Source organism: Lithobates pipiens, unplaced genomic scaffold (genome assembly GCF_037356315.1).
Source record: "Lithobates pipiens isolate NorthernLeopardFrog02 unplaced genomic scaffold, aLitPip1_a1.2 Scaffold_3, whole genome shotgun sequence".
Classification (NCBI taxonomy): domain Eukaryota; kingdom Metazoa; phylum Chordata; class Amphibia; order Anura; family Ranidae; genus Lithobates; species Lithobates pipiens.
Window position 1 is genome coordinate 204,211,457 of NW_027507790.1, and position 23,300 is coordinate 204,234,756.

At 41.6% G+C, this 23,300-nt stretch overlaps 1 protein-coding gene across 1 annotated transcript in view; it reads left to right on the forward strand.

Annotated features, from left to right (window-relative positions):
- The window catches only part of DHX29 (DExH-box helicase 29), a 78,132-nt gene that overhangs the window by 18,405 nt on the left and 36,427 nt on the right, over positions 1 to 23,300 (forward strand). Inside the window, exons 7-14 of the mRNA XM_077462722.1 lie at positions 8,172 to 8,294; positions 8,430 to 8,556; positions 9,135 to 9,341; positions 11,583 to 11,748; positions 12,005 to 12,128; positions 14,377 to 14,979; positions 19,526 to 19,669; positions 22,989 to 23,165. Coding sequence (XP_077318848.1) covers positions 8,172 to 8,294; positions 8,430 to 8,556; positions 9,135 to 9,341; positions 11,583 to 11,748; positions 12,005 to 12,128; positions 14,377 to 14,979; positions 19,526 to 19,669; positions 22,989 to 23,165 — 1,671 coding nt within the window. The remainder of the gene's footprint in view (positions 1 to 8,171; positions 8,295 to 8,429; positions 8,557 to 9,134; positions 9,342 to 11,582; positions 11,749 to 12,004; positions 12,129 to 14,376; positions 14,980 to 19,525; positions 19,670 to 22,988; positions 23,166 to 23,300) is intronic.

The window sequence follows — 23,300 nt, forward strand, 5'->3', positions numbered from 1 at the left end:
TTGAGATCAGGTTGAAAAGCTTCTGAGATCATTGACAGATTCATTAGCCCTTGTACACACGATCGGAGATTCCCACGGAATGTGTCCGATCGGAGCGTTTTGTCGGATATTCCGACTGTGTGTGGTCTGCATCGGACTGTTTCCATCAGAATATCTGTCGGACCAAATTTTCCAACTTGCCGGAAATATTTTCAGACAAAATGCTCTGATCGGACATACTCCGATCATGTGTAGAGAATTCCGATCGGACAAAGTGCCACGCATGCTCAGATCAAATTCCTACATCAAAGCTATTGGCTACTAGCCTGAACGTAGTCCCATCGTAACGAAATTACATCATCAAGTTCTGAAAGATCGGATTTTCAGACAACTTTGTCCGACCGTGTGTATGCAACAGTTTCGGACAAGATCCAGCCACCTGCTTTAGGCTGCTTTTGAATTTCCATTGACTTGTGTGGGTGGAGGAACAGCTCTGACATGAACAAAAGCTGTCAGGCCCTTACATGGAACGGGTAGTTTAGGTAATATTCGTGTGCCACGAGTTTGTATTTGTGGGAGGGAGTGTAATTAGTTTGAAATATGTGAGCACAGGGGTATCATCCCAATATATAGTATCAAAAGGAGAAATGGGTAATGAGACTTTAAACACACCCCCCCCCCCCATTTTGTCTTTATTTTACAATATCTCTCACTCTCACTCTATCTATCTATCTATCTATCTATCTATCTATCTATCTATCTATATCTATATTTATTATGTTACAAGGATAAGTGCACTGAGGTCAACGCGTTGCACGGATCATCCGCTTCATCAGGACCAACAGAAATAAACACATTAAAATGAGGAAATTAAAAATAAATCTATAACTGTGAAAGAAAAAATCATAAATCACATGAAACAGTACTACATGTTGTTAAACTGTTAGTACAGCTCAGATTTATCACATTTTAGCCAAAAATAACTATACACAGTTCTTTCCATTCTTCATGAAAAAATAATTTATGTCTTGAGTATTCGATATTAATCCATCCTTTGGGAAGGAGAAAAATATTTACCCAAAGTTGATGTAGTATAATATGCTTGGTGTTTATCGAAGGAAAAGTTCAATGATCTCAAAAGATAGCCTGCTGGCCAATGGTAGGATAACCCTCATGTTTAAATATCAAAACCAAGTGAACTATACCAAACAAAAAGAAAGTAGCATATTAACTACCAGAGGGTTCATCACTGCATTTGTATAAACCAGTTGTAGATCTACTAATTGCCCCCCACTTTTCAAAGCTTGTATATAAAAGAAGGGGAATGATTACACAAAATCTAAGTTGATGTAAATATAATATTGTCTTGGATTAAGGATGGAATCAAAATGAGTTACAGTGCATTTTCTATGATTGAGGGGCTCATCACACTACATTAACAAAGAAACAGTTTACATAAACATCCCCTTAAGCCAATTCTAAAAGTAAAATACTGAATTAGTAGCACAATATCCACCTCAGAGAGAGCGACAACTATGCTTACCCTTAGATGTAAGAGATGAACAAATTACACATGTCAACAGTAATTCAAAGTCCTAAATAGGACCCCACTGGTTCAAGCAGGTAGATACAAGCCACAATCAAATGAAGGAAGTCATCGCCATATAGGGATAAGCCATACACAATCTGATAAGATTCAACAGCAAACAAGCAGTTAGAATGGGGAGAAAATGCTACAACCAAAGTCAACCAAGTCTAAGATATAACAATGTACCAGAGAAGTTACCTTATAAGAGAGTCAAAGATAGTATGTCTCACCCCTCCTTCCAGGGTAGCAACTGCAATCCTGAATGGGGGTGGGGTGCCTTAAAAACCTGATAATGGGTCCTCCAAGAGCCACCAGGTGTGCCGTGGGTGGGGCCAATCAAATTGGTCCTATGATTGCCCACGTCATACCAAGAGGGCCTTTTCTTCCTCCTCTATACCAAATCCCATAGGTGTGACAGACCTAGTGGTCTGTCATGCAGGCAATGGCTGCCAGGAATAAGTCAGCACGGTGTCCACCCTTTTATGTACGACCGCGCGTATGGGTATACGGTAAGAACCTGCACTCTGGAATCCATCCAAATTCTTTATTCGATAATCATCAAGTACAGAGTAACTGCTAACATGTTTTGGTGAAAAACCTTATTCACTGCCTTAAACAAAGTTCTTCACCGAAACATGTTAGCAGTTACACTGTACTTGGTGATTATCGAATAAAGAATTTGGATGAATTCCAGAGTGCAGGTTCTTTCCATATATCCGTATTCAGAGTTTTTGACGAGTGGGAGGTCGTCTGAACCTGGCACCTGAAGAGAAGGTACCAGTAACCAACACTCATTTTTGGAGGTTTTCAAAGTTAGAGCGGTGCTACCTTGTGTGTACATTGTATAACCGCAAGTACCGCGGGTGTACCAAAATAGTGTCCAAACCAGAAATACGTCATCGGAAGTCCGTGAACTGGAAATACTCAGAGTACTATCCTGTACACCCAAGACTCAGGTATACAAATATGGCGCCCGGACTACACAGAACACAGGCATTGCTATAGCCCCATCTAGCTGCACAGCTGAAACCACCAAACAGCAACACTCCAGTCAACAACCAGATCACCACCACAACCTAGAGATTTATATATAAACAAGTACATATCTATATAACACTAATAGAACATAGTATAAAGAACCTGGCAAACTGAAGAATGGACATGGGCCGGCAAAGCAAAAGAAGAGCCTCCATCCATATTCATTAAAACGATACCTATCCCTTGACATTAGTCAAATGTTGTCCAATTCCTAAACATCCAATATAATACGGGTTATTTTAGTTTTGAAAGAAAAAATAATAATTGTGGTGTAAGAAAAGGGGCATGACTAATAGATTAAATAAAACCCGGCGGTTTAGTCGATTTGAGGGAATAAATCTATCTTGTTTTGGTTTGCAATATTTTGCGATCAAAATCACCACCTCTGGGGGCAGGGTGAATGCATTCCAAGGCCAGGAATCAGTCAGTCTGAATTGTATTGGTGTTTGGTGGCAAAGTGCCTAGCTATAGGTTTTTCGACTATGCTTAAAGTTGCATCCCCAACATGATCTTTAATACGATGCCAAAATTCTCTTTGTTTTACCCACGTGAAATGAACAGCAACTACATGTTAAAAGGTACACAATGCCTATAGTGTTGCAATTTCCAAAGTGTCTTGGCGTAAATGGTACAGAGTTGGGTAATACTTTGTGGTAATCCCTCATCAGGTCCCCACTATCACAAATCTTGGGGACCGCCACCAAAAGACTTTAAAATATCACACCGTACTGCCCCTTAGGGAACTCAGATTCTGACTTCCCGCACAACCACAGGAAACACACAACACAATTAGATAATTTCTTAACACAGGATCAACACGCCTCATTTTCAGTTCTCCCTTAAACAAACTCAGCGTTTGACATTATTGATCTTACTGACCTCTCCTTTTCTGTTGACTAATTGCTAAGTGCTAAAATTATGTTTGAATTTCTGTTCAGCCAGGAATTTGCATAAATTCAATCTGGTTAAGGACCTACAGCTGTTTCGCTCGCAAGTTAAATTTTAAATCGTTCTTGTGAGATCATATACAGGATATTCAATGACAAAAAGTGCATACACAAAATCGCATATACGCAAGGCATGCTAAAAGCCACATATACATATTGATGCCATAGTACTTTTCCCTTATCATGGGATGAAGACAAGTCCTACACAACATAGGCCACTGAAAGGGCTGGATGGTATTTAGAAGTCTTGAGTGGCCATATAAAAGACATATAAAATCATCTGTATGGACATCATGCATCTATATAGGCCTGACGTGTTTAGTTGGGGTATACCAACTCTCCAGGATCGAATGCAATGGTGATCTATAAAGAGACATAACCATATGGTATAATATTGTAGCTAGAGGTAAGTAATGGGTGTAAGGGACAGAATATACTCAAGTCAACTGCAAAGTTGTTAACAGAAGATCGTAGCTGCTCGAGATGTCTGACATGGGAGCTGAGGTAGAGACACGTGGACAAGCCAGGAGCACTTTGGATTCTTCAAAGACAATGTGCAAGTATAGGTGACAGAGAGCTAACACTTCTGTGGATTAAAATCAGTAGTATATATTGAATGTATAATATTGTTGATGAGAAGTGTGAAAAACCCATATACCAGGTCAAGTGTAGGGAAACAAAAACAAAAAAGGAAAGAAACAACCTGTTTCCTTTTTTTCTTTCTGTGTGTCTTTCCTTTTTTTTTCTTTCTCATACTCTGTTGTTTTTTGAGTATCTTTTCTTTTATTCATGCTTAGTTTTTCCCTTCACTTGACCTGGTATATGGGTTTTTCACACTTCTCATCAACAATATTATACCTTCAATATATACTCTCTTTCTTGTCTGAGATGGAGTCGCAAAGAACGATTTAAAATTTTACTTGCGAGCAAAACAGCTGTAGGTCCTTAACCAGATCGAATTTATCCAAATTCCTGTCTGGACAGAAATTAAAACCTAATTTTAGCACTGAAAATTCGACATCAGAAAAGGAGAGGTCAGTGAGATTAATAATGTCAAACGCTGAGTTTGTTTAAAGGAGAACTGAAAGAGAGGTGTGTTCATCCTGTGTTAAAGTGGTTGTAAGCCCTTACAACACACTTTGACCTACAGGTAAGCCTAGACCAAGAAATATCTCCTAAACCTACACGGTTTAGGAGATATTTGCCGAAAGACAGGCACCGCTGTCTACGGCGCATGCACCGTAGACAGCGGTGCACTGAGCGCGCCGCGGTCAACGGCAATATGCCGCGAGTGGCGGCTCCCGTGCGCATGCGCGGGAGTGACGTCATTGCGGCTTCGCTGAATGACAGCGGCGGAGCAGCGAGACCCACCGAAAAGATGGATGCGGCGGACTACAGGGGACAGCGGTGACTTCGCTGGCTCCTGTGTCAGGTAAGTGACACATAATGGACTACTATGCGATGCATAGTAGTCCATTATGCTTTACCTTTGCAGTGAATGAAAGAGGAAGTAAACCCATTAGGGTTTACTTCCTCTTTAAGAGGTGATCTAATTGTGTTGTGTATTTTCTGTGGTTGTGTGGGAAGTCAGAATCTCTGAGTTCCCTAAAGGGGCAGTACGGTGTGATATTTTAGAGTCTTTTGGTGGCGGTCCTGCCATAAGTATGTGGGAAACCCCAGATTTGTGAGAGTGGGGACCTGATGAGGGATTACCACATAGTATTGCCCAACTCTGTAGCATTTACGCCAAGACACTTTGTAAATTGCAACACTATAGGCATTGCGAACCTTTTAATGTGCAGTTGCAGTTCATTTTACGTGGGTGAAACAAAGAGACAATGTTGACGTTGTACTAAAGATCATGTTGGGGATGCAACTTTAGGCATAGTTGAAAAACCTATAGCTAGGCACTTTGCCACCAAAGACCAATACAAATCAGACTGTCTGATTCTTGGCCTTGGAACGCATTCACCCTGCCCCCAGAGGTGCCGATTTTGATTGGAAAATAGTGCAAACCGAAACAAGATGAATTTATTCCCTCAAAGCGACTAAACCGCCGTGTTTAAACGAATCTATTAGTTATGCCCCTTTTTTGCTTACACCATAATTATTAATTTCTTTCTAAACTAAAATAACCCATATTATATGAGATGTTTAGGCATTGGACTATATTTGACTAATGTCAAGGGATAGGTATAATTTTAATGCTATATATTGGGGCAATGTATGATAGAGAATAATAAAAATATGTCTATTGGTTATTATAAAATTAGGTGTTGAATATGGATGAAGGCTATGGTCTCTTCTTTTGCTTTGCCGACCCATGTCCATTCTTCACTTTGCCAGGTTCTTTATACTATGTTCTATTCGTTTTATATGTATTTGCACTTGTTTATATATAAATCTCTAGGCTTTGACATCTATGGCTCCTCCATCCTTGTGGTGGTGATCCGGTTGTTGAATGGAGTGTTGTTGTTTGGTGGTTTCAGCTGTGCAGCTATATGGGGCTATAGCGATGCGCGCGCTCTGTGTTGTCCAGGCCCCATTATCAGGTATTTAAGGCACCTCACCCCCATTCAGGATTGCAGTTGCTACCCTGGAAGGAGGGGTGAGACATACTATATTTGACTCTCATATAAGGTACCTTCTCTGGTACAATGTTATTTCTTAGACTTGGTTGACTTTGGTTGTAGCATTTTGCTCCCCATTCTAACTGTTTGTTTGCTGTTGAATCTTCTCATATTGTGTATGGCTTATCCCTATATAGAGATGACTTCCTTCATTTGATTGTGGCTTGTATCTACCTGCTTGAACCAGTGGGGCCCTATTTAGGACTTTGAATTACTGCTGATTTATGTGTCATTTGTTGATCTCTTACATCTAACGGTAAGCATAGCTGTCACTCTCTCTGATGTTGATATTGTGCTACCCATTCAGTATTTTACCTTTTATTAGCGGCTTAAGGGGATTTTTATGTAAACTATTTCTTTGTTAATGTAGTGTGATGAGCCCCTCAATCGTCAAACATGCACTAACTATTTTGGATTCTACCCTTGATCCAAGACCGTATTATATTTACATTAACTTCGATTTTTGGTAAGCATTCCCCTTCTTTTATATACAAGCTTTGAAAAATGGGGGGCAATTAGTATATCTACAACTGGTTTATAGAAATGGAGTGATGAGCCCTCTGGTAGTTAATACTCTTCTTTCTTTTTGTTTGGTATAGTTCACTTGGTTTTGGTATTTAAACCTGAGGGTTATCCTCCCATGGGCCAGCAGGCTATCTTTTTTGAGATCATTGACCTTTTCCTTCGATAAACACCAAGCATATTATGCTACATCCACTTGGGTAAGTATTTTTATACTTCCCAAAGGATGGATTAATATGTAATACTCAAGACACAAATGTTTTTTTTCACAAGGAATGGAAAGAACTGTGTATGGTTATTTTTGGGTAAAATGTGATAATCTGACCTATACCAACAATTTAACAATATGTTGTACTGTTTGATGGGATTTTCATTTTTTTTTTATTTCTCTGTTATAGATGTGTTTTTAATTCCTTGATTTACTCATTTTAATGTGCTTAATTCTGTTAGTCCTGATGAAGTGGATGATCCGCGTAACGCATTGACCTTCTCAGATGTGTGTGTGTGTGTGTGTGTGTGTGTGTGTGTGTGTGTGTGTGTGTATATATATATATATATATATATATATATATATGTGTGTGTGTGTGTGTGTGTGTGTGTGTGTGTGTAAAATAAAGACAACATTCTTTTAGACACATTGTCATTAGTAAAAACATTATTCTATGTGGTATATGTGCAAACAAGGGTATATTTAAAGTCCCACTACCCATTTCTCCTTTTGTTAGATAGCATTCAGCCATATGTTTTGGACCTCTAAGTGATGGTTTTACAATATATGTGGCATGTTGCCTTCAGGCATGGTTTTATAATTTTTTTTTTTTTTTGCTGTAATAAATACACACAGTGTATACACAGCCCTGAGTAATAAAAACTCTCCACTAAATAATAATAATGTATACAGGGAAAAAAATTTATGCCAATTTTGTTTCAAGACTTGTTCCACTTAAAGTGGTTCTAAAAGCAGAAGGTTTATTATTTTAATGCATTATGTGCTAAGATAAAAAAACCTTCTGTGCGCAGCAGCCCCTCTCAGCCCCCCTAATACTTTATGTGAGCACCATCTCGATCCAGCAATGTAGAACGAGAGCCTCGACTCTCCAGGCCTCTCCCTCATTGGCTGAGGCAGCAGAGGGCGCCATTGGCGCCCGCTGCTGTCAATCAAAGTCAGTGAGCCAATGAGGAGAGAGAGGGGCAGGGCTGATCCGCGGCTCCATGTCTGAATGGACACAGAGCAGCGGCTCGGTTCAGGTGCCCCCCATACAAGCTGTATATTTTAGAAAGAAAAAAAGATTACTTAATTCCAACCACTGTCTAATGGATATAAAAACTTTTCCTTTCTATAACCAAATGATTCAGTACTGGATAACTTTGTTGTCTATTCCCTTTTTCTGTCCATTTTTTTAATACTAATTATGTCTGTATATAAAGCGATTGCATAGTGAATTTGGGACATGTCTTTTGATTTAGGCTAATAGTAAAAAAGATCTGAGCATGAAAGAATGGATCCTAAGATATGCTGAGCAAGGAAGTGATGATGAGGAGAAAGAGGTGGATCCTCACAAAGATTCGGAGGTAGAAGAGTTTGACCCGGTAAGCGTAATAGGCTTCACTAATGCATCTTTCGCAACACAGGGAATTCCAGACCATTTTGAGCATGCAGATATGGATTTAAAGAGAAATGGTGCAGCCACCTGGAAATTATAGTTGACATTTCTCTTCATGCAGAATGAAAGATATCTGGAACTAACTGCCAAGCTGTTTGATGCCAAAGCACAGGCTGCAAGCACAAAGCAGGACAAAGACAAGGCAGGCCAGAGGGAGGCACAGGAAAAAATCCGAACATATCTGCAAGGTTGGGAATTTTTTTATTTATTTTTTATTTAATTGATTTCATTTTATTAATAGCAGAGATAGCTGACCAGTACGGAAGTGGTTTCTAGTCACATGGTTATCTCTCTTCCAGGCAGAGTTGGCTAACCAGACAGGGAAGTGGTGTCTTGTCTCATAGTTGGCTCCCACCCAGGCAGAGCTGGCTAACCAGTAGAAACGTGGTTTCTACACACATGGTTGTATACCTTACAGGCAGAGCTGCCATGGACAAACTAACACCAATGCATTGTGCTGCTCTGTTATAGCAACCCTGTCACCAGCATATGCAACCTGTTATAAAAGAGGATGAATCCTTACCTCTCCAGTGGGTGGCACACCCATTCTATATTCTCTTGCGGAAATATCAGCACTGCTGTTCCAACATTTTGGATGTGTCAGGTTTCTTATCACCTTCTGGACACCGTGATTCCTCCCATCAAACATTGTGCCTATGGCTACAGGATCAATCTGCGTATCTATCGAACCAACCTACTGTACATGTCTTGATATTTAATTCTTTCCTTGTATTTTTTAAAAAAGCATCTTTTGTCTGTTGCACAGAGATGAAGAACTTGGAGCAGCACCCCATGTTTAATCCGGATGTGAAAATTCCAGAAGTAGAAAGTGAAAAAGAGAACAGTGAAAGTGCAAAACCTTCAGCTCCTCCTCCTCCTCCGCGTCCTCCTTCTCCTCCTCCTCCTCCTCCTGAAGATGAGGCTTTAAACTTGAATTTGTTTGAAAGTCCTAAAGAGGCAACAGAAGAGAAAGGTGAGGAAGACTTACTATGGGACATTGTCCCATTTCATATGTTAGTATGATAGATGCTGGGGAGCTACATTTCTTACTTGCTGTTGCTGGTGAGATTTCTGGTGTTTATTGCTAGACTGGCGCTTAGCTGGTAGGAGCAGAAGAGCATAGTTATTGTACTGCACTACTAAACAGAAAGCTCAGCTTTCATATGTAATGAGCACATATACAGTATGCCTTCTCCCATGTCTATGTGCAGTTCAAAACTGTAAGTGGAAATATATTGTTTGCAGAACATTTACAAGTTTTTAGTAATTTCAGTTATGCTGGTGACAATCACATACACAGATAGAAATAATTCAAACAATCTGCAGATACTCTTTAACACTTGAGTTCCCCTTTGATATAAATTTTCTATATTTTAAAAGTATGACGACAGTAAGCTCCACAGTTCTACTAGAGGCTCATTATTGTAAACTCTAAAAAGACAATGTGATATTACAAAGGAGCCACATATGGCAAATTGTCTGGGGGATAAGTAGGAATCATAGGCAGTCTGTGTTGCGTTTAGCAGTAAGGCCCCTTTCACACGGGGCTGTCCGTGTACGGACTCCGTTTGCTCAGCGGGCATCACTCCATTGATCCCCACTGAGCCAGCGGATGACAGGTCCGTCTCTGCTCACTGTGCAGGGACGAACCTGTCAGATCTCCGCTCTCCTCTATGGGGGATCGGATGAAAACGGACCGCCTATCCGCCTGTCAGTGGACATGTCACCGCTGAAATCCGTCACTACATAGACCTGCATGGATTATCCGTTTAGTTCCGCATAAGAAACTGACAGGTGGATCTGGACAGTCCGCCCATGTAAAAGGTGCCTAAATTTGTTTCTCCTTTCCCTGAACCAAGACCAATCAGGGCAGACTCTCCTTAGATCCCTTTCATACTGGGTAATTTTACAGGCTCTATAGTGCTAAAAATAGCACCCGCAAACTGACCTTAAACAGCCGCTGCTGTGACTTTAGTTTTAAAGCCCAGAGGGCTTTCACACTGGAGCGGTGCGCTAGCAGGACGGTAAAAGAAAGTCCTAGCAGCATCTTTGAAACGGTGAAGGAGCGGTGTGTATACCGCTCCTCCACTGCTCTTGCCCATTGAAATCAATGGGTCACCACTGCTATACCGCTGGCAAAGCGCCTCTACAGAGGCGCTTTGCAGTGGTTTTTAACCCTTTCTCGGCCGATAGTGGGGGTAAAACCGCCCCGCTAGCAGCCAAATAGTGCCGCTAAAGAGGCCCCAGTGTGAAAGGGGCCTTAGAGAAAGGAAGTTAAAGTGATTGTAACCCTTTTATTTTTTCATTAAAATAATAAACGTCATACTTCCCTGCTGTGTGCCTTGTTTTTGCACCGAGTAGCCCCAATCTTCCTCTTCTCAGGTCTCCTGTCAGCGCTCCTGCCTCCCCCCCCTTGCCGACTGCTCCTATAGGAAGCCGCTTTCTATGGGGGCAATTGTGCGTTCTTGATCCTGAGCCAGGCTATTTGCGTCTATTCAGACACACAGCTCAGCTCATTCCCTGCGCACAGGTGTTGACTGATAGAAGCTCCCGCTGTTCTTAGCCAAGCCTACGAGAGTGGGGAGAGGAGAAAAAAGTTGATTCAGAGGAGCACAGCGCTGGATCGAGATTGAGTATTTTTTGGGGGGGAGGGGGGGGGGGCAGGGGGGTAGCTACTAACTAGTAAAAGTTTTTTTTTTTTAAATCTTAATGCAGGGAATGAAATAAGTAAAAAAAAAAACATTTTACCTTTACAACCACTTTTAGGAACACAGACCTACTTTCCACTCGCATATAGGAATCTTTCCCCCACCTACACACAATGCAGTGGTTGCTGTCCGGGCAATCGATTGTCTGGTTCCAAGTGCTATAACGAGGGATTTGGGCGGGTCCATTGTTCTCTGTAAGCTCTGACACCGTGTTTGCTCAGAACTTGCACATTAGTTTTGCAGGGGTCTCCAGCATGAGTGGCAGGAGGGTGCATGAAATGTATGTGGCTCATTTTTCCTGCTTTAAAATGAACCCGTTACCTTACCTAAATAAGCAAAGTACACATTTGTTTTAATTATGTTAGAAAGAATATAATTTTTGCTTGCTCTGGGTAGCAATTCTTCATTTTAGACACATTGACAGATAAAGTCTAATGTTTGTATTGAGAAATGCACTTTCATATAATTTTTTTTTTTTTCATTTATTTATCACTGCTGTATTTTAGCAAAAAAGAAACCTCCACTTGACGTGAGGAACTTTGATTACACATCTCGCAGCTGGACGGGTAAATCACCAAAGCAGTTTCTGATTGATTGGTGCAGAAAACATTACCCTAAAAGCCCAAATCCTACTTTTGAAAAGGTGCATGCGGGAAGGTACTGGAGGAGCAGGTAGGTGTCTTCAGGGCTGATTAATTAAGCTAGATAAAACAAAAAGAACACAAAAGTTGACTGTTGCTCATAGTGACCAATCAGAATGCTTGTTTATTTTCCTATAATATAAAAGTTAACACATGATTGGTTGTTACAGGTGACAGATTTTGTTCTTATTTTCATGGTTAAGTGGTTATGCTAATTTGTGCATTATGCAATTAAATCGCCACTCATAGAATTGATCTAGAGACGGTAATCAGATCTGTCACTTCAGGGTGAAAATTGTGAAATCGATTGACAACATCATGTCTGTGTGCCCTACAATCGTAACAGAAGACAGTATGCAGGCCCAGCATCTGGCAGCTACTTTAGCTCTGTATGAGCTCACCAAAGGCCAGGTGAGAATTTGTGTTACATGGAAAGTATTGCATACATTATACTCTGTGTATTCTGATAAGTATTGTACAGCTATTTGAATTACCATTACTAACTTAAGTAAATGAAACCAGGTCAGTGTTCAGTCTCACTTAAAGTGGTTCTAAAGCCTAAACAATTTTTACTTTAATGCATTCTTTGCATTAGGCATTTGTATCCCCCCCCCCCCCCTCACTTGATCCATTGCTGTGCACGTCTACAGCTCTTTTCTCCCCTCACTTCAGGGTCTCGCTTGTTTTTCTGGGGCACCGGAAGCCATTGGCTCCCAGTGCTATCAATCAAAGCCAGATACGAAACAGCCAGGGGAGGAGCCGTGTCCCGCTGTCTGTCAATGGATGCAGCAGCGGGGGTCGTAAACAAGCACGCACGAGTGCCCCCATGGGAAACTGCTTCATGCTGATAGCAGAGAAATGAAGCACCAGACAGAAATGACACTTATTGCTCTTTATTGAGACCAGTAGACACTATAGAGGGATATGCTTTATTCATATTTCATGTCTGAGATTTACAAACGCTGTCAGCACACCAACAGACCTCCTGCTCTCTAGCTATCTCATCACTTCCTCCCATACTCGCCTCTAAGACTTTTCCAAAGCCTCTCCAATCCTATGGAATGCCCTACCCCAATCTGTCCGCCTATCTCCTACTTTATTAGCTTTTAGACCAGGGCTCGACAAAACCCGGGCGCCAGGTCGCATTTGCGACTAGAATTAGCGACCTGGCGCCTGGGGCAGCACAGCTAGGAGTATCCTGTCTCTGTGGACCCCACCGGCGTGATCGCGTCGGGCCACGCCGCCGGCAGCCGGTAATTGAGCCCCCGGCTTTGAGGCCTTCTGTGATCCTATGGTTCCTTCTGGAATCTGGCGCCCCTTTGTGGTGGCCGTTGGAATTACAACCAGCAATGCTAAAGAGGCTGGCAGGCAGGGCAAGCTCCATCTCCTTCCCTTTACTTAGAACCCCTACATATATATATATATATATATATATATATATATATATATATATATATATATATATATATATATATATATATATATATATATATATATATATATATATATTTTTTTTTTATTTTTTTTTATTCTAACTCTCTAGAGAGGTGGTCGTTGCAATACTGTCTGTCACACTGTATTTGCACAGCGGACATACAAGCGCACTTTATTTGGGGAAAAATAAATTATTTAATTTAAAAAAATAAGACAACAGTAAAGTTAGCCCAATTTTTTTTTATATTGTGAAAGATAATGTTACGCCGAGTAAATCGATACTCAACATGTCATGCTTCAAAATTGCGCCCGCTCATGGAATGGCGACAAACTTTTACCCTTTAAAATCTCCATAGGCGTCGTTTAAAAAATTCTACAGGTTGCATGTTTTGAGTTACAGAGGAACAAAATGTCCCTCTAAGAGCTATGGACAATGACTTGGAGACAAGTGGGGGGCGCTATCTTCCCCTCACTTGTTTCCATGTCAGGCCAGGGACAGGTCCAGATCGCCGTCACGGACCTGGCTCCTAACTTTTTTAGCTGGCTCCCAGATTCCAAGCAAATTTGTCAACCCCTGTTTTAGACGATCCCTGAAAACCCTTCTCTTCAGAGAAGCCTACCCTACCCACACCTAACTGTATTTTCATTTTCTCCATCAGCTCATCCCCCATAGTTATTACCTTTTGTTTCAACTTGACCCTCCCTTCTAGATTGTAAGCTCTAACGAGCAGGGCCCTCTGATCCCTCCTGTATTGATTTGTATTGTAAGTGTACGGTCTGCCCTCATATTGTAAAGTGCTGCGCAAACTGTTGGCGCTATATAAATCCTGAATAATAATAATAATAAAGGGATCACTGTGTGGTCCCAAAATGTTGCATTTTGAAACAAGCTTGTTGGTGTGCTAGTGATTTATCTTATCCTTGTTATGCACTGTGAGCAGTGGGAAGTTGTTGCAGCACCCTTTAAACCACATGGTGGATCCTAGTACAGTGTGCCAGAGGAATATACTTTATGAAGCCATTCAGAGACACATGGGACATAAGAACTCCGTAAAGAGTAAGTTCTGGTCAGATTTAGGCGCATAGAGCTACATGACAACACCACTAAAGACCGAGCCACAGTGATATATCTACATTGTATCCTAAATGTCATTTAAGCTGTTTTTTTTTTTTGTTTTTTTTTTATGTTTTTAATGTTTTTTTTTAAATCTTTTTATGTTTGTAGTCTGTTCATCAGCTGCTGCCTCCAACATACCGAGAGGTTTGGCTGGAGTGGAGTGATGCTGAGAAGAGCAAAGAGGAAAAGAACAAAATAGAATCCAACAAACCCAGGGACCAGTTTATTACCAAATTACTGAATAAGTTGAAGCTACAACAACCGCTCAACAAACCTGAAAAGGAGTGTAAGGTTTCAGACGACCCTGAAGACTCATGGGAAAACTTGGCTGGGGATGAGGAACTGGAGCAAAAAACATCAATTCCAGTGGAGAAGGAAAATTTAGAAGCAGTAAGAAACCTTTTCTGCAAGTATCGTGATTCAGCAAAGTACAAAAGGCTGCTGAGTGAGCGTGAGCAGCTGCCGGTTTTCGCACGCAGAGACTTTATCCTGGAGACACTTAACAGGCATCGTGTTGTAGTGGTGGCTGGAGAGACCGGGAGTGGGAAGAGCACCCAGGTGCCTCAGTTCTTGCTGGAGGATCTGCTTCTGAACAAATGGGCCTTAGGGAAATGTAACATTGTGTGCACACAGCCCCGCAGGATATCTGCCATGAGTTTGGCTACACGAGTGTGTGAGGAGCTGGGATGTGAGTCTGGACCTGGAGGAAGGGTAAGAGTGTCCTCCTAATTAGTTGTAAGGTTTGGATCCTGTTCTCAGACATTGACCTTCTAAGTGTCTATGAATCTATTTAAAGGGTTAGTCCATCCAAACCAATAATTTATTCTTTTGTCAATTCTGGATCTCCTAACTACTTTGCAGTTTCATATGTCTCATGGGCTACAGTAGTAAGATCTATGTGATTAAGTTCCTAGGCCTGTATGCTTCCAGCAAGTATATCATCCATGTACTTAATACTGATAGGCCATTGTGGACATTCTTCTCAAAATGCTGGTTCCCTGGCTGTCTCTCACATGGCTTTCACCTTGTATAGTAGCAGTGTGAACAACAAGATTTGACTTTTGCAGACCTTTCAGAAAGCTTTTTCAAAGCTTTTAATATACCATTCAGCTCCATAATAAAAAGACAGAAGCAAAAAAACACCATGACTTTTTCTATCTTGTACAGATTGTATAGGTTTATGGGGATGTAAATCATCTCCTTTATCACCCTATAAAGCAATCTGTGAATCCTGTCAGCCACAGGGTAGACATCCGTCTGGGGTTGTAGTCCTCTTGATTCAAACCAATGCATAAACAAAAAATTATGGAAAGAATCCCAAAAAGATGAACATCTTTTGGGATTCTTTCCATAATTTTTTGTTTACCATTCAGCTCCAGTTTGTAAATGTTGAACACATATCCTAATGGGAGTGTTGATTGCCACTTTAAATAAGCTGCTATCAGGTTTCAGCACTCGCTGAAGTTTGTTGTAAGTCTGCTGAAGCCTGCCAGCAGCTTATTTAAAGTGTCAATCAACACTCCCATTAGGATCTGTGTTCAACATTTACAAATGGAGCTTCCTCATCAACATGAGCACAAGGTGCTTTGGGGGCTCCCCCCTTCCCCAAAGCATCCCCCCATGTTGAGGACATGTGGCCTGGTATGCTAGCTCTTTCCCTTTCCTCCCTGGCCTGCTAGATTGCATGCTCTGATAAGGGTCAGGCATGGATTTTAGGGACCCCACGCCATAAAAAAAAAAAAAAGAAAGAAAAACTGTCATGGAGTTCCCCTTAAGATTCATACCGGACCTAAGGGCCTTGTATGGTTGGGGGAGGGGGGCCTCATTCAGTCAGTGCGATTTACATTACAGTTTATGCAAGATAAATCGTACTGAAGGCAGGAAAAAAGTCGCAGCTATTAAGATGGAGCCATAGAAATACATTAGGTGCGACTTCAGGTGCAATTTGGAAATCACATTTCAAACCTGAAGTTGCAGTGGTGAAATCGGGGGCTATAGATTGCATATTTTTCCAATTTGATTACACACATACAAATGAAACAAATAAATAAGGGATTATAAATAAATAAATAAATAGATACTGACAAATTATGTCCCTTTTTTTCCTAATATTTTTATTGAGTTTCAGATTAGAAATTAACAAGAAAAAATAAAATAAGAACAAAAAATATATTGATCTTCATATGCAATGTAGGAAAAGTACATATAAGCTTAAAAAATAATATTTAATCCACAATCAACAAATCAAATTTGTATTCATATGATACGTTCTGTCATAAAACTTATAGATTTCATTCATCTATGTGAATTACCGTATATACTCGAGTATAGGCCGACCCGAATATAAGCCGAGGTCCCCAATTTACCCCCAAAAAACTGGAAAAAATTATTGACTCGTGTATAAGCCGAGGGTGAGACATGCCTGTCCATCCCTGTGTGTCCGTCCATCCCTGTGGGTCCATCCATCCCTGTGTGTGTCCATGCATCCGTGTGTGTGTGTGTGTGTCCATGCATCCGTGTGTGTGTGTGTGTGTGTCCATGCATCCGTGTGTGTGTGTGTCCATGCATCCGTGTGTGTGTGTGTGTGTGTCCATGCATCCGTGTGTGTGTGTGTGTGTGTGTCCATGCATCCGTGTGTGTGTGTGTGTGTGTGTGTCCATGCATCCGTGTGTGTGTGTGTGTCCATCCATCCCTGTGTGTGTGTGTGTGTGTGTGTGTGCGTGCATGCATCCGTGTGTGTGTGTGTGCTTTTTCCCACCTTAGTTTGATTGGTTCATTAATATATCAAAATTGCCCTAAGGAATTAGAAACAACTGTCAAATAGGCTACTAAGGAATAAACCAGTAACACCAGTAATAGAAAGGTTTTACATTGCTGTTGTTACAAAAGCACTATAATAAGCATATGTGTATGTATATTATTTGCTAAACATTGTTTGATCATCATAAACACCAGTCAGAGGAAGTAGCCATTGAAGTAATGGGTTCCATATGGTACAAACTGAAAGAAAAATGGAATAGGGCACATGCATTGATTTCTTCATTTCCAGGAGAGGCACAGTAAAGACACAGTAGAGCCTACCTGTGTCCGTCCAGCCTGTGTCCGTCCCGGCCTGCGTCCCGTCCCGGCCTGCGTCCCGTCCCGGCCTGCGTCCCGGCCCGGCCTGCGTCCCGGCCCGTCCCGGCCCGTCCCGAGCCGAGCCTCCGTCCTTCAGCTCTTCGTCGGTGGCCATTCTAGGATTCAAAAGCCGCGCCTCCGTCGGTGATAGGCGGAACACTCAATTTCCCACTGACTGCTGGGAAATTGAGTGTTCCGCCTATCGGATGTCCGTGATAGGCGGAACACTCAATTTCCCAGCAGTCAGTGGTCCGCCTATCATGGACGTCCGCTCATCTTCATACTACGGACGAGGATGAGAGGATGTCCGTGATAGGCGGAACACAGACTGCTGGGAAATTCAGTGTTCCGCCTATCACAGGCGAAGGCGGAGAGGGAGGCGCGGCCTTTGAATCCTAGAATGGCCGCTGTCTGTCTGCTCGACACGCTGATCGGGCAGACAGACAGCGATGACTCGAGTATAAGCCGAGGGGGGCACTTTCAGCCTCAAAAAAGAGGCTGAAAATCTCGGCTTATACTCGAGTATATACGGTAATATGTATCAGCTATAGTGGAAGTGTGGCTAAATCGCTAACTTTCTCTACTAGCATAGTTTTTGAACCATAAGGAATTATCCTTTTTTATGAGGGTTCAACATATAATAGAGAATAGAAGAATAAAGGAATAAGAGAAATAACAAAAGAATAACGTTAACTATATCAGTAGTACAGAGTAGTTTTTTTTGTATTTCGGTGGGTTGCAATGTTGGAAAGTCCCGTGTTTTATCTATTTCATGTTCTTTAGGGCTCGTAAGACTTTGAGAGCGATTTGGTAGAATTTTTAGTCTGCCAAGAGAGTCAGACAAGTTTGCTTTAGTGTACCATTCACGATCAAGGGTGACATCAGCTGGGATATTTCTGAATTTGACGTTGAATATTCCATAAAGTGTTGTCATCCATTGAAGAAACGTTTGGTAGAGTTGAATGCTTGTGTAATTGTGTCCAGATTTTCAATATACATCAAAGGTTTTAGTTCCTTTTTCACCAAAGATACTTTGGGAGCATGAGATGATGTCCAAGATTTCAGTTTGGCTGTTCTGGCCAAATGATGTCTTTAAAAAAAATCTTATAAAATCATAAAATGCCTGATGTTATTCCTTGTTGTAAACTTTAAAAGTATTCAGTGAATACTTATTTAAAATGGTTGTAAACCCTTACAAACCACTTATACGGTTTAGGAGATATTTGCCCGAAGACAGGCACCTCTGTCTACGGTGCATGCACCGTAGACAGTGGAGCGCAGGCGCACTCAGCGCGGCATTTTCAATGACGAAGTTGCCGCGCGTGTCGGCTCCCGTGCGCATGCGCGGGAGTGACGTCATTGCGGCTTCACAGAATGACAGCGGCGGAGCTGCGAGACCCAACCAAGAAGATGGATGCGCTGGACTACAGGGGACAGCGGTGACATCGCTGGCTCCTGTGTCAGATAAGTGACACATAATGGACTGCTATGCGATGCATAGTAGTCCATTATGATTTACCTTTGCAGGGAATGAAAGAGCAAGTAAACCCATTAGGGTTTACTTCCTCTTTAACCTCAATGTATATAATCAATGATTCTACATATGTGCCTAATGTTATTAAATTAATAATTACGCCCACAAGCTAACCCCCCCCCCCCCCCCGGGAGAGCGCCTCTGCCAGGGGGATTACCGATGAGAGGAGGAGCCGCGAGAGCCATCGGGGGACCCCAGAAGACGATGATCGGGGCCACACTGTGCAAAACGAACTACACAGTGGAGGTAAGTATGACATGTCGGCTATTTTTTGTTTTGTTTTTTTAAACAAGGGTTTACAAACCCTTTAATTACTGAATAAGCTGTACTTTTATTTCAAGCATAATCCTTGTATATACACTGCATTTCACCTTTTCAGTGTAACAAAATTACTTTCAATTTGTAAAATTACTCCACAATGTTTTATATTTAAAATTTTTCCAAAAATGTAGATTTTGTCCAGAAAAAAACAAGGGAAAATGCTTTTTTCTCAGGGCTTCATCATTTTTGGAAATTTTACATCTCTAGGTTTGTGTCTAGGTTCACCTTTGTTAAAACTGTTAAAACCCTTAAAAACATTTCTGAATGTGTCTGTTCTTGTTTCAGAATTCCCTGTGTGGGTATCAGATCAGGATGGAGTCTAGGACAGGAGAATACACCAAGCTGCTGTACTGTACCACTGGAGTCTTACTGCGCAAGTTACAAGAAGACAGTTTGTTGAAGAACATAACACATGTCATTGTGGATGAGGTGAGTAGAGAGGGAGACTTACTGTACATATCAGTGGTTCTCAACCTCCGTCCTCAAGTACCCCCAGCTGGCCATATTTTGGGAACTTCCCTTAGATAAAATAGCTCTTATTAACACCATGTCATTGATATTGATTTAAAGCGGCTGTGCAAAGTAAAGGAAAACCTGAAAATATGGCTCTTTGGGGGTACTTGAGGACTGAGCTTGAGAACCACTGAGCTAGATCCACGGATGATGACTGTGTTTCAAAAAGTAAAAGGAAGAGGAAAATCGATCCCTCTGTCACAAATATTGTTTAGCTTTATTTAGAATATGCTGAAAAGTAAGAGAAGTCTATTTTTTATCATGAATTCAGCAAACCAAGAGCAACATGTTAAAGGGGAAATCCAACCAAACCTTCTTTTTTTTGGTTAGAAAGTGGTAGAATCTGGGAGGACGCCAATAGATGCCCTCCGAGAACTGGACGACCTCACTGCCGTCATTCAGCTATAGCGTGGCTGGCAAATGTTTAAAGTGGTTGTAAACCTCAGACATTAAATATGAATAAAACATATTCCTGTAGTATGTACTTGTCTCAATTAAGAGCATTGAATGCCATTTCTGTCTGCTTCTTCGTTCCTCTGCTATCAGCATAAATCGCTTCTGACAAGTTTTCCTGACACCAAGAGAAAAAAAAGTGACAGGGTAGGGACCTCCAACAGATTGACAAGCCTTCCCTCTGTTCCTGTGAGCTGTGTGAAGGAGGGTGTGTTATTTCTCTCCAATCAACTCTCAGACCTCTCCTCACAGAGCTCTGCAGAGTATAACTTCAGCTCTCCCCTGTTTTCCAATATCAGACAATCTTTTTTTAAATTCAGCACTTTGAACAGATGTAGAGAAGATAAGTCCGCAGATATACAGGTACAACTTATGTAGGTGGATTTGTTTAATCTCTGAGGCCAGTCACTTCACTGGGCATATGTAAAGGTTAACTACTTAAGACTGCTACATATGTTATTCCTTTCCCAAAGATCAAAACGGTGTTATGTCTGAATGACTATCAACCAGTAACACCAACTCCAATAATTATGATGTGGGTGCAGGACAGTCTCCTTCCCCTCCGATCCCCTCTCCAGGCTCAAAATTCCCTTCCCCTCCTTCCCTCCCGTTACTTTTATTTGTTTGTAGTTCGGTTTACAGCATTAATTACTGACTTTCATTTCTGAAAATAGAAACTAAAATACGAAGAAGTTATGGTCCTACTGTGCAGTATATACCAGGTAGACGCCTAGTCTGGCCTAGAGACTCAATGGCTGGACTGGGAGTAGTCGATCTTGCCTCTGGGGATGCAGCTAGTTCCCAGTTGGGGCACCCTAGGGGCAAGAGGAGTAAGAGCACCCTGTATAGTAGGGTCATGCATTTGGCAACATTAGAAACGACTCCAGTATATGACTTTAATATGAACATAACTATGAAACTATGGCAAGCACTGTTCTCTTTTGTCAGCACTTTTATTATCTTTTCTATGTTTATATGTAACATATGGAAATTATTCTGTAACCCTATGATGTTTTATTTAAAAAAAAAATATATATATTTTTTTTTGAATAAAAATTATTGAAAAAAAAATATATATATATTATTCCACAAACCTTGATAAATAAGCGAACACTATTTGGAATAAACTCAGTTGTGTGCAACTGGATGATGCAATTTACATCATAGGCCCTGTCTGTTAAAATTAACAATATTTCATATTCCGCTTGCATCATTCTCAGTGCCTATTTCCCCCCCCGGGCTGCATCTTGAGCCCCTTACCATACAATCTGCTGATCTGCAATTGCTCAGCTATGTATCTGGACAATCATTATTTGATGTTAGCAGATGATCTGGCAGTATGACTGCATTGTGATGAGTCCATGTACAGGGAACCAGTGGAAAATCTGTCAGTCTGGTGCAAAGTTAATAATTTCCCCTTTAACATAAAGAGGACAAATTCGATTATTGTGGACTTTTTTTAATTCAAAAAGCAGCTTTATTGAGCATAGTAAACAGGATAGAGACATCATTGTGTAGCGCAACAGGCACTACCAACACTAACAAGTGCATTTCACATACAAGTGCTTGAAGTATACAGATAACTGCAGAGGAAGACACATGAGACACATAGCAATAAAAAGGCTTTGACAAGGATGTGTGGCATGCCTGATAGAAACCATCTAGCCCTCGACACTACAGGTAGAAGCATCCTCCAACCACCTGTCCCAGATTTTATTATATTTATGGGGACAACCCCTGTGAGTGTACAACAGTTTCTTGTGGGGGAGAGTGATGTTGATCGCTCTGATCCATTGCTGTGTAGTAGGGGGACATCCTCAACCATGTTTTGGCGATCTGCAATCTGGCCTGAAACAGAATCTCTTGCAAAAAGATATTAAGATATTTTTCGCCGTCAGACAGAGAGAGGAGCCCCAGGAGACATTGTCTAGGGCATAGAGACACCGGGGAGCCCATGCGATTATGGAGGAACTGGACCACCTGTGCCCAGTATCCCTGTATAGTCGGGCATGCCCAAAGTAAATGATAGAAGGAGGCATCCGAGGAAGCACAGCGGGAGCAGCGGGGATCATGGTCAGGTCTGTATTTGGCTATACGATGGGGTGTGAGATATGACCTGTGCAGGACATAAAGGTGAGTGAGGCGGTCTGAAAGTTTAGGTGACACAATCTTGTGGTTCGCTAGAGCTTCGTCCCAATCTTCATCCGACACCAATCCCAGATCACCCTCCCACCGAGAACGGACCTGAGAGGCCACGGCCATTATTGTGGACTTTAGGATGACCAACACTACTCCCCCTCCCCTTTTCGCCAGGGGTGAAGCTGTTGAGATGGTCCCTTGCTTTGGAGTGCACACCTGATAACCTCACCTGGAGCACCAACACAGGCAGCATATTGAAGAATTCTTATTAACACCTTTACTTTTTGGGAATATTGAAGTGTTTTGGCCCTGGTACATCTCTTCTCATTTTATTTAATGGGTGTGTGGGATGAAGAGCATCCTTACTGCTAGCATTATCATTTGGTACAGTAATTGCTCTGCTGCATAAAAACAGGCTTTGCAGTGGGAGGTAAAGACTACCCAGAGTAGTCAAGATCAGGTACCTGCCACCCCCCCCCCCCCCCAAAAAAAAGTTCCAAATTAAGAAGAGGTTTGGGGGGGGGGCATAAAGTAGAAATTTTCCCTTTAGAGTGAAGTTCCTCTTTAATTTCTATAGACTGCTATTCCTGAGAAGGTCAGGTTGATGACAAACCATTCCTAATGCATATCCGTCTATATACAGGTACATGAGAGGACGGTGCATTCAGACTTCCTGCTGATCATTCTGCGGGAGATCCTTCACAAGCGGTCAGACTTGCACCTCGTTCTTATGAGTGCCACTGTTGACAGTGACAAGTTTTCCAGCTACTTCTCACACTGTCCCATCATCAGGATTTCAGGGAGGACCTACCCTGTTGAGGTGAGTTGATTATAGTAAAACACTTGTAAGGCATGACTACAAACATTCACACAGAGATCATTACTAAGGCCTTGCTCACAAGGGTGTACTAAAGAGCACGCGTGTATTTGCCTGCATTGGGAATGCACAGATTTT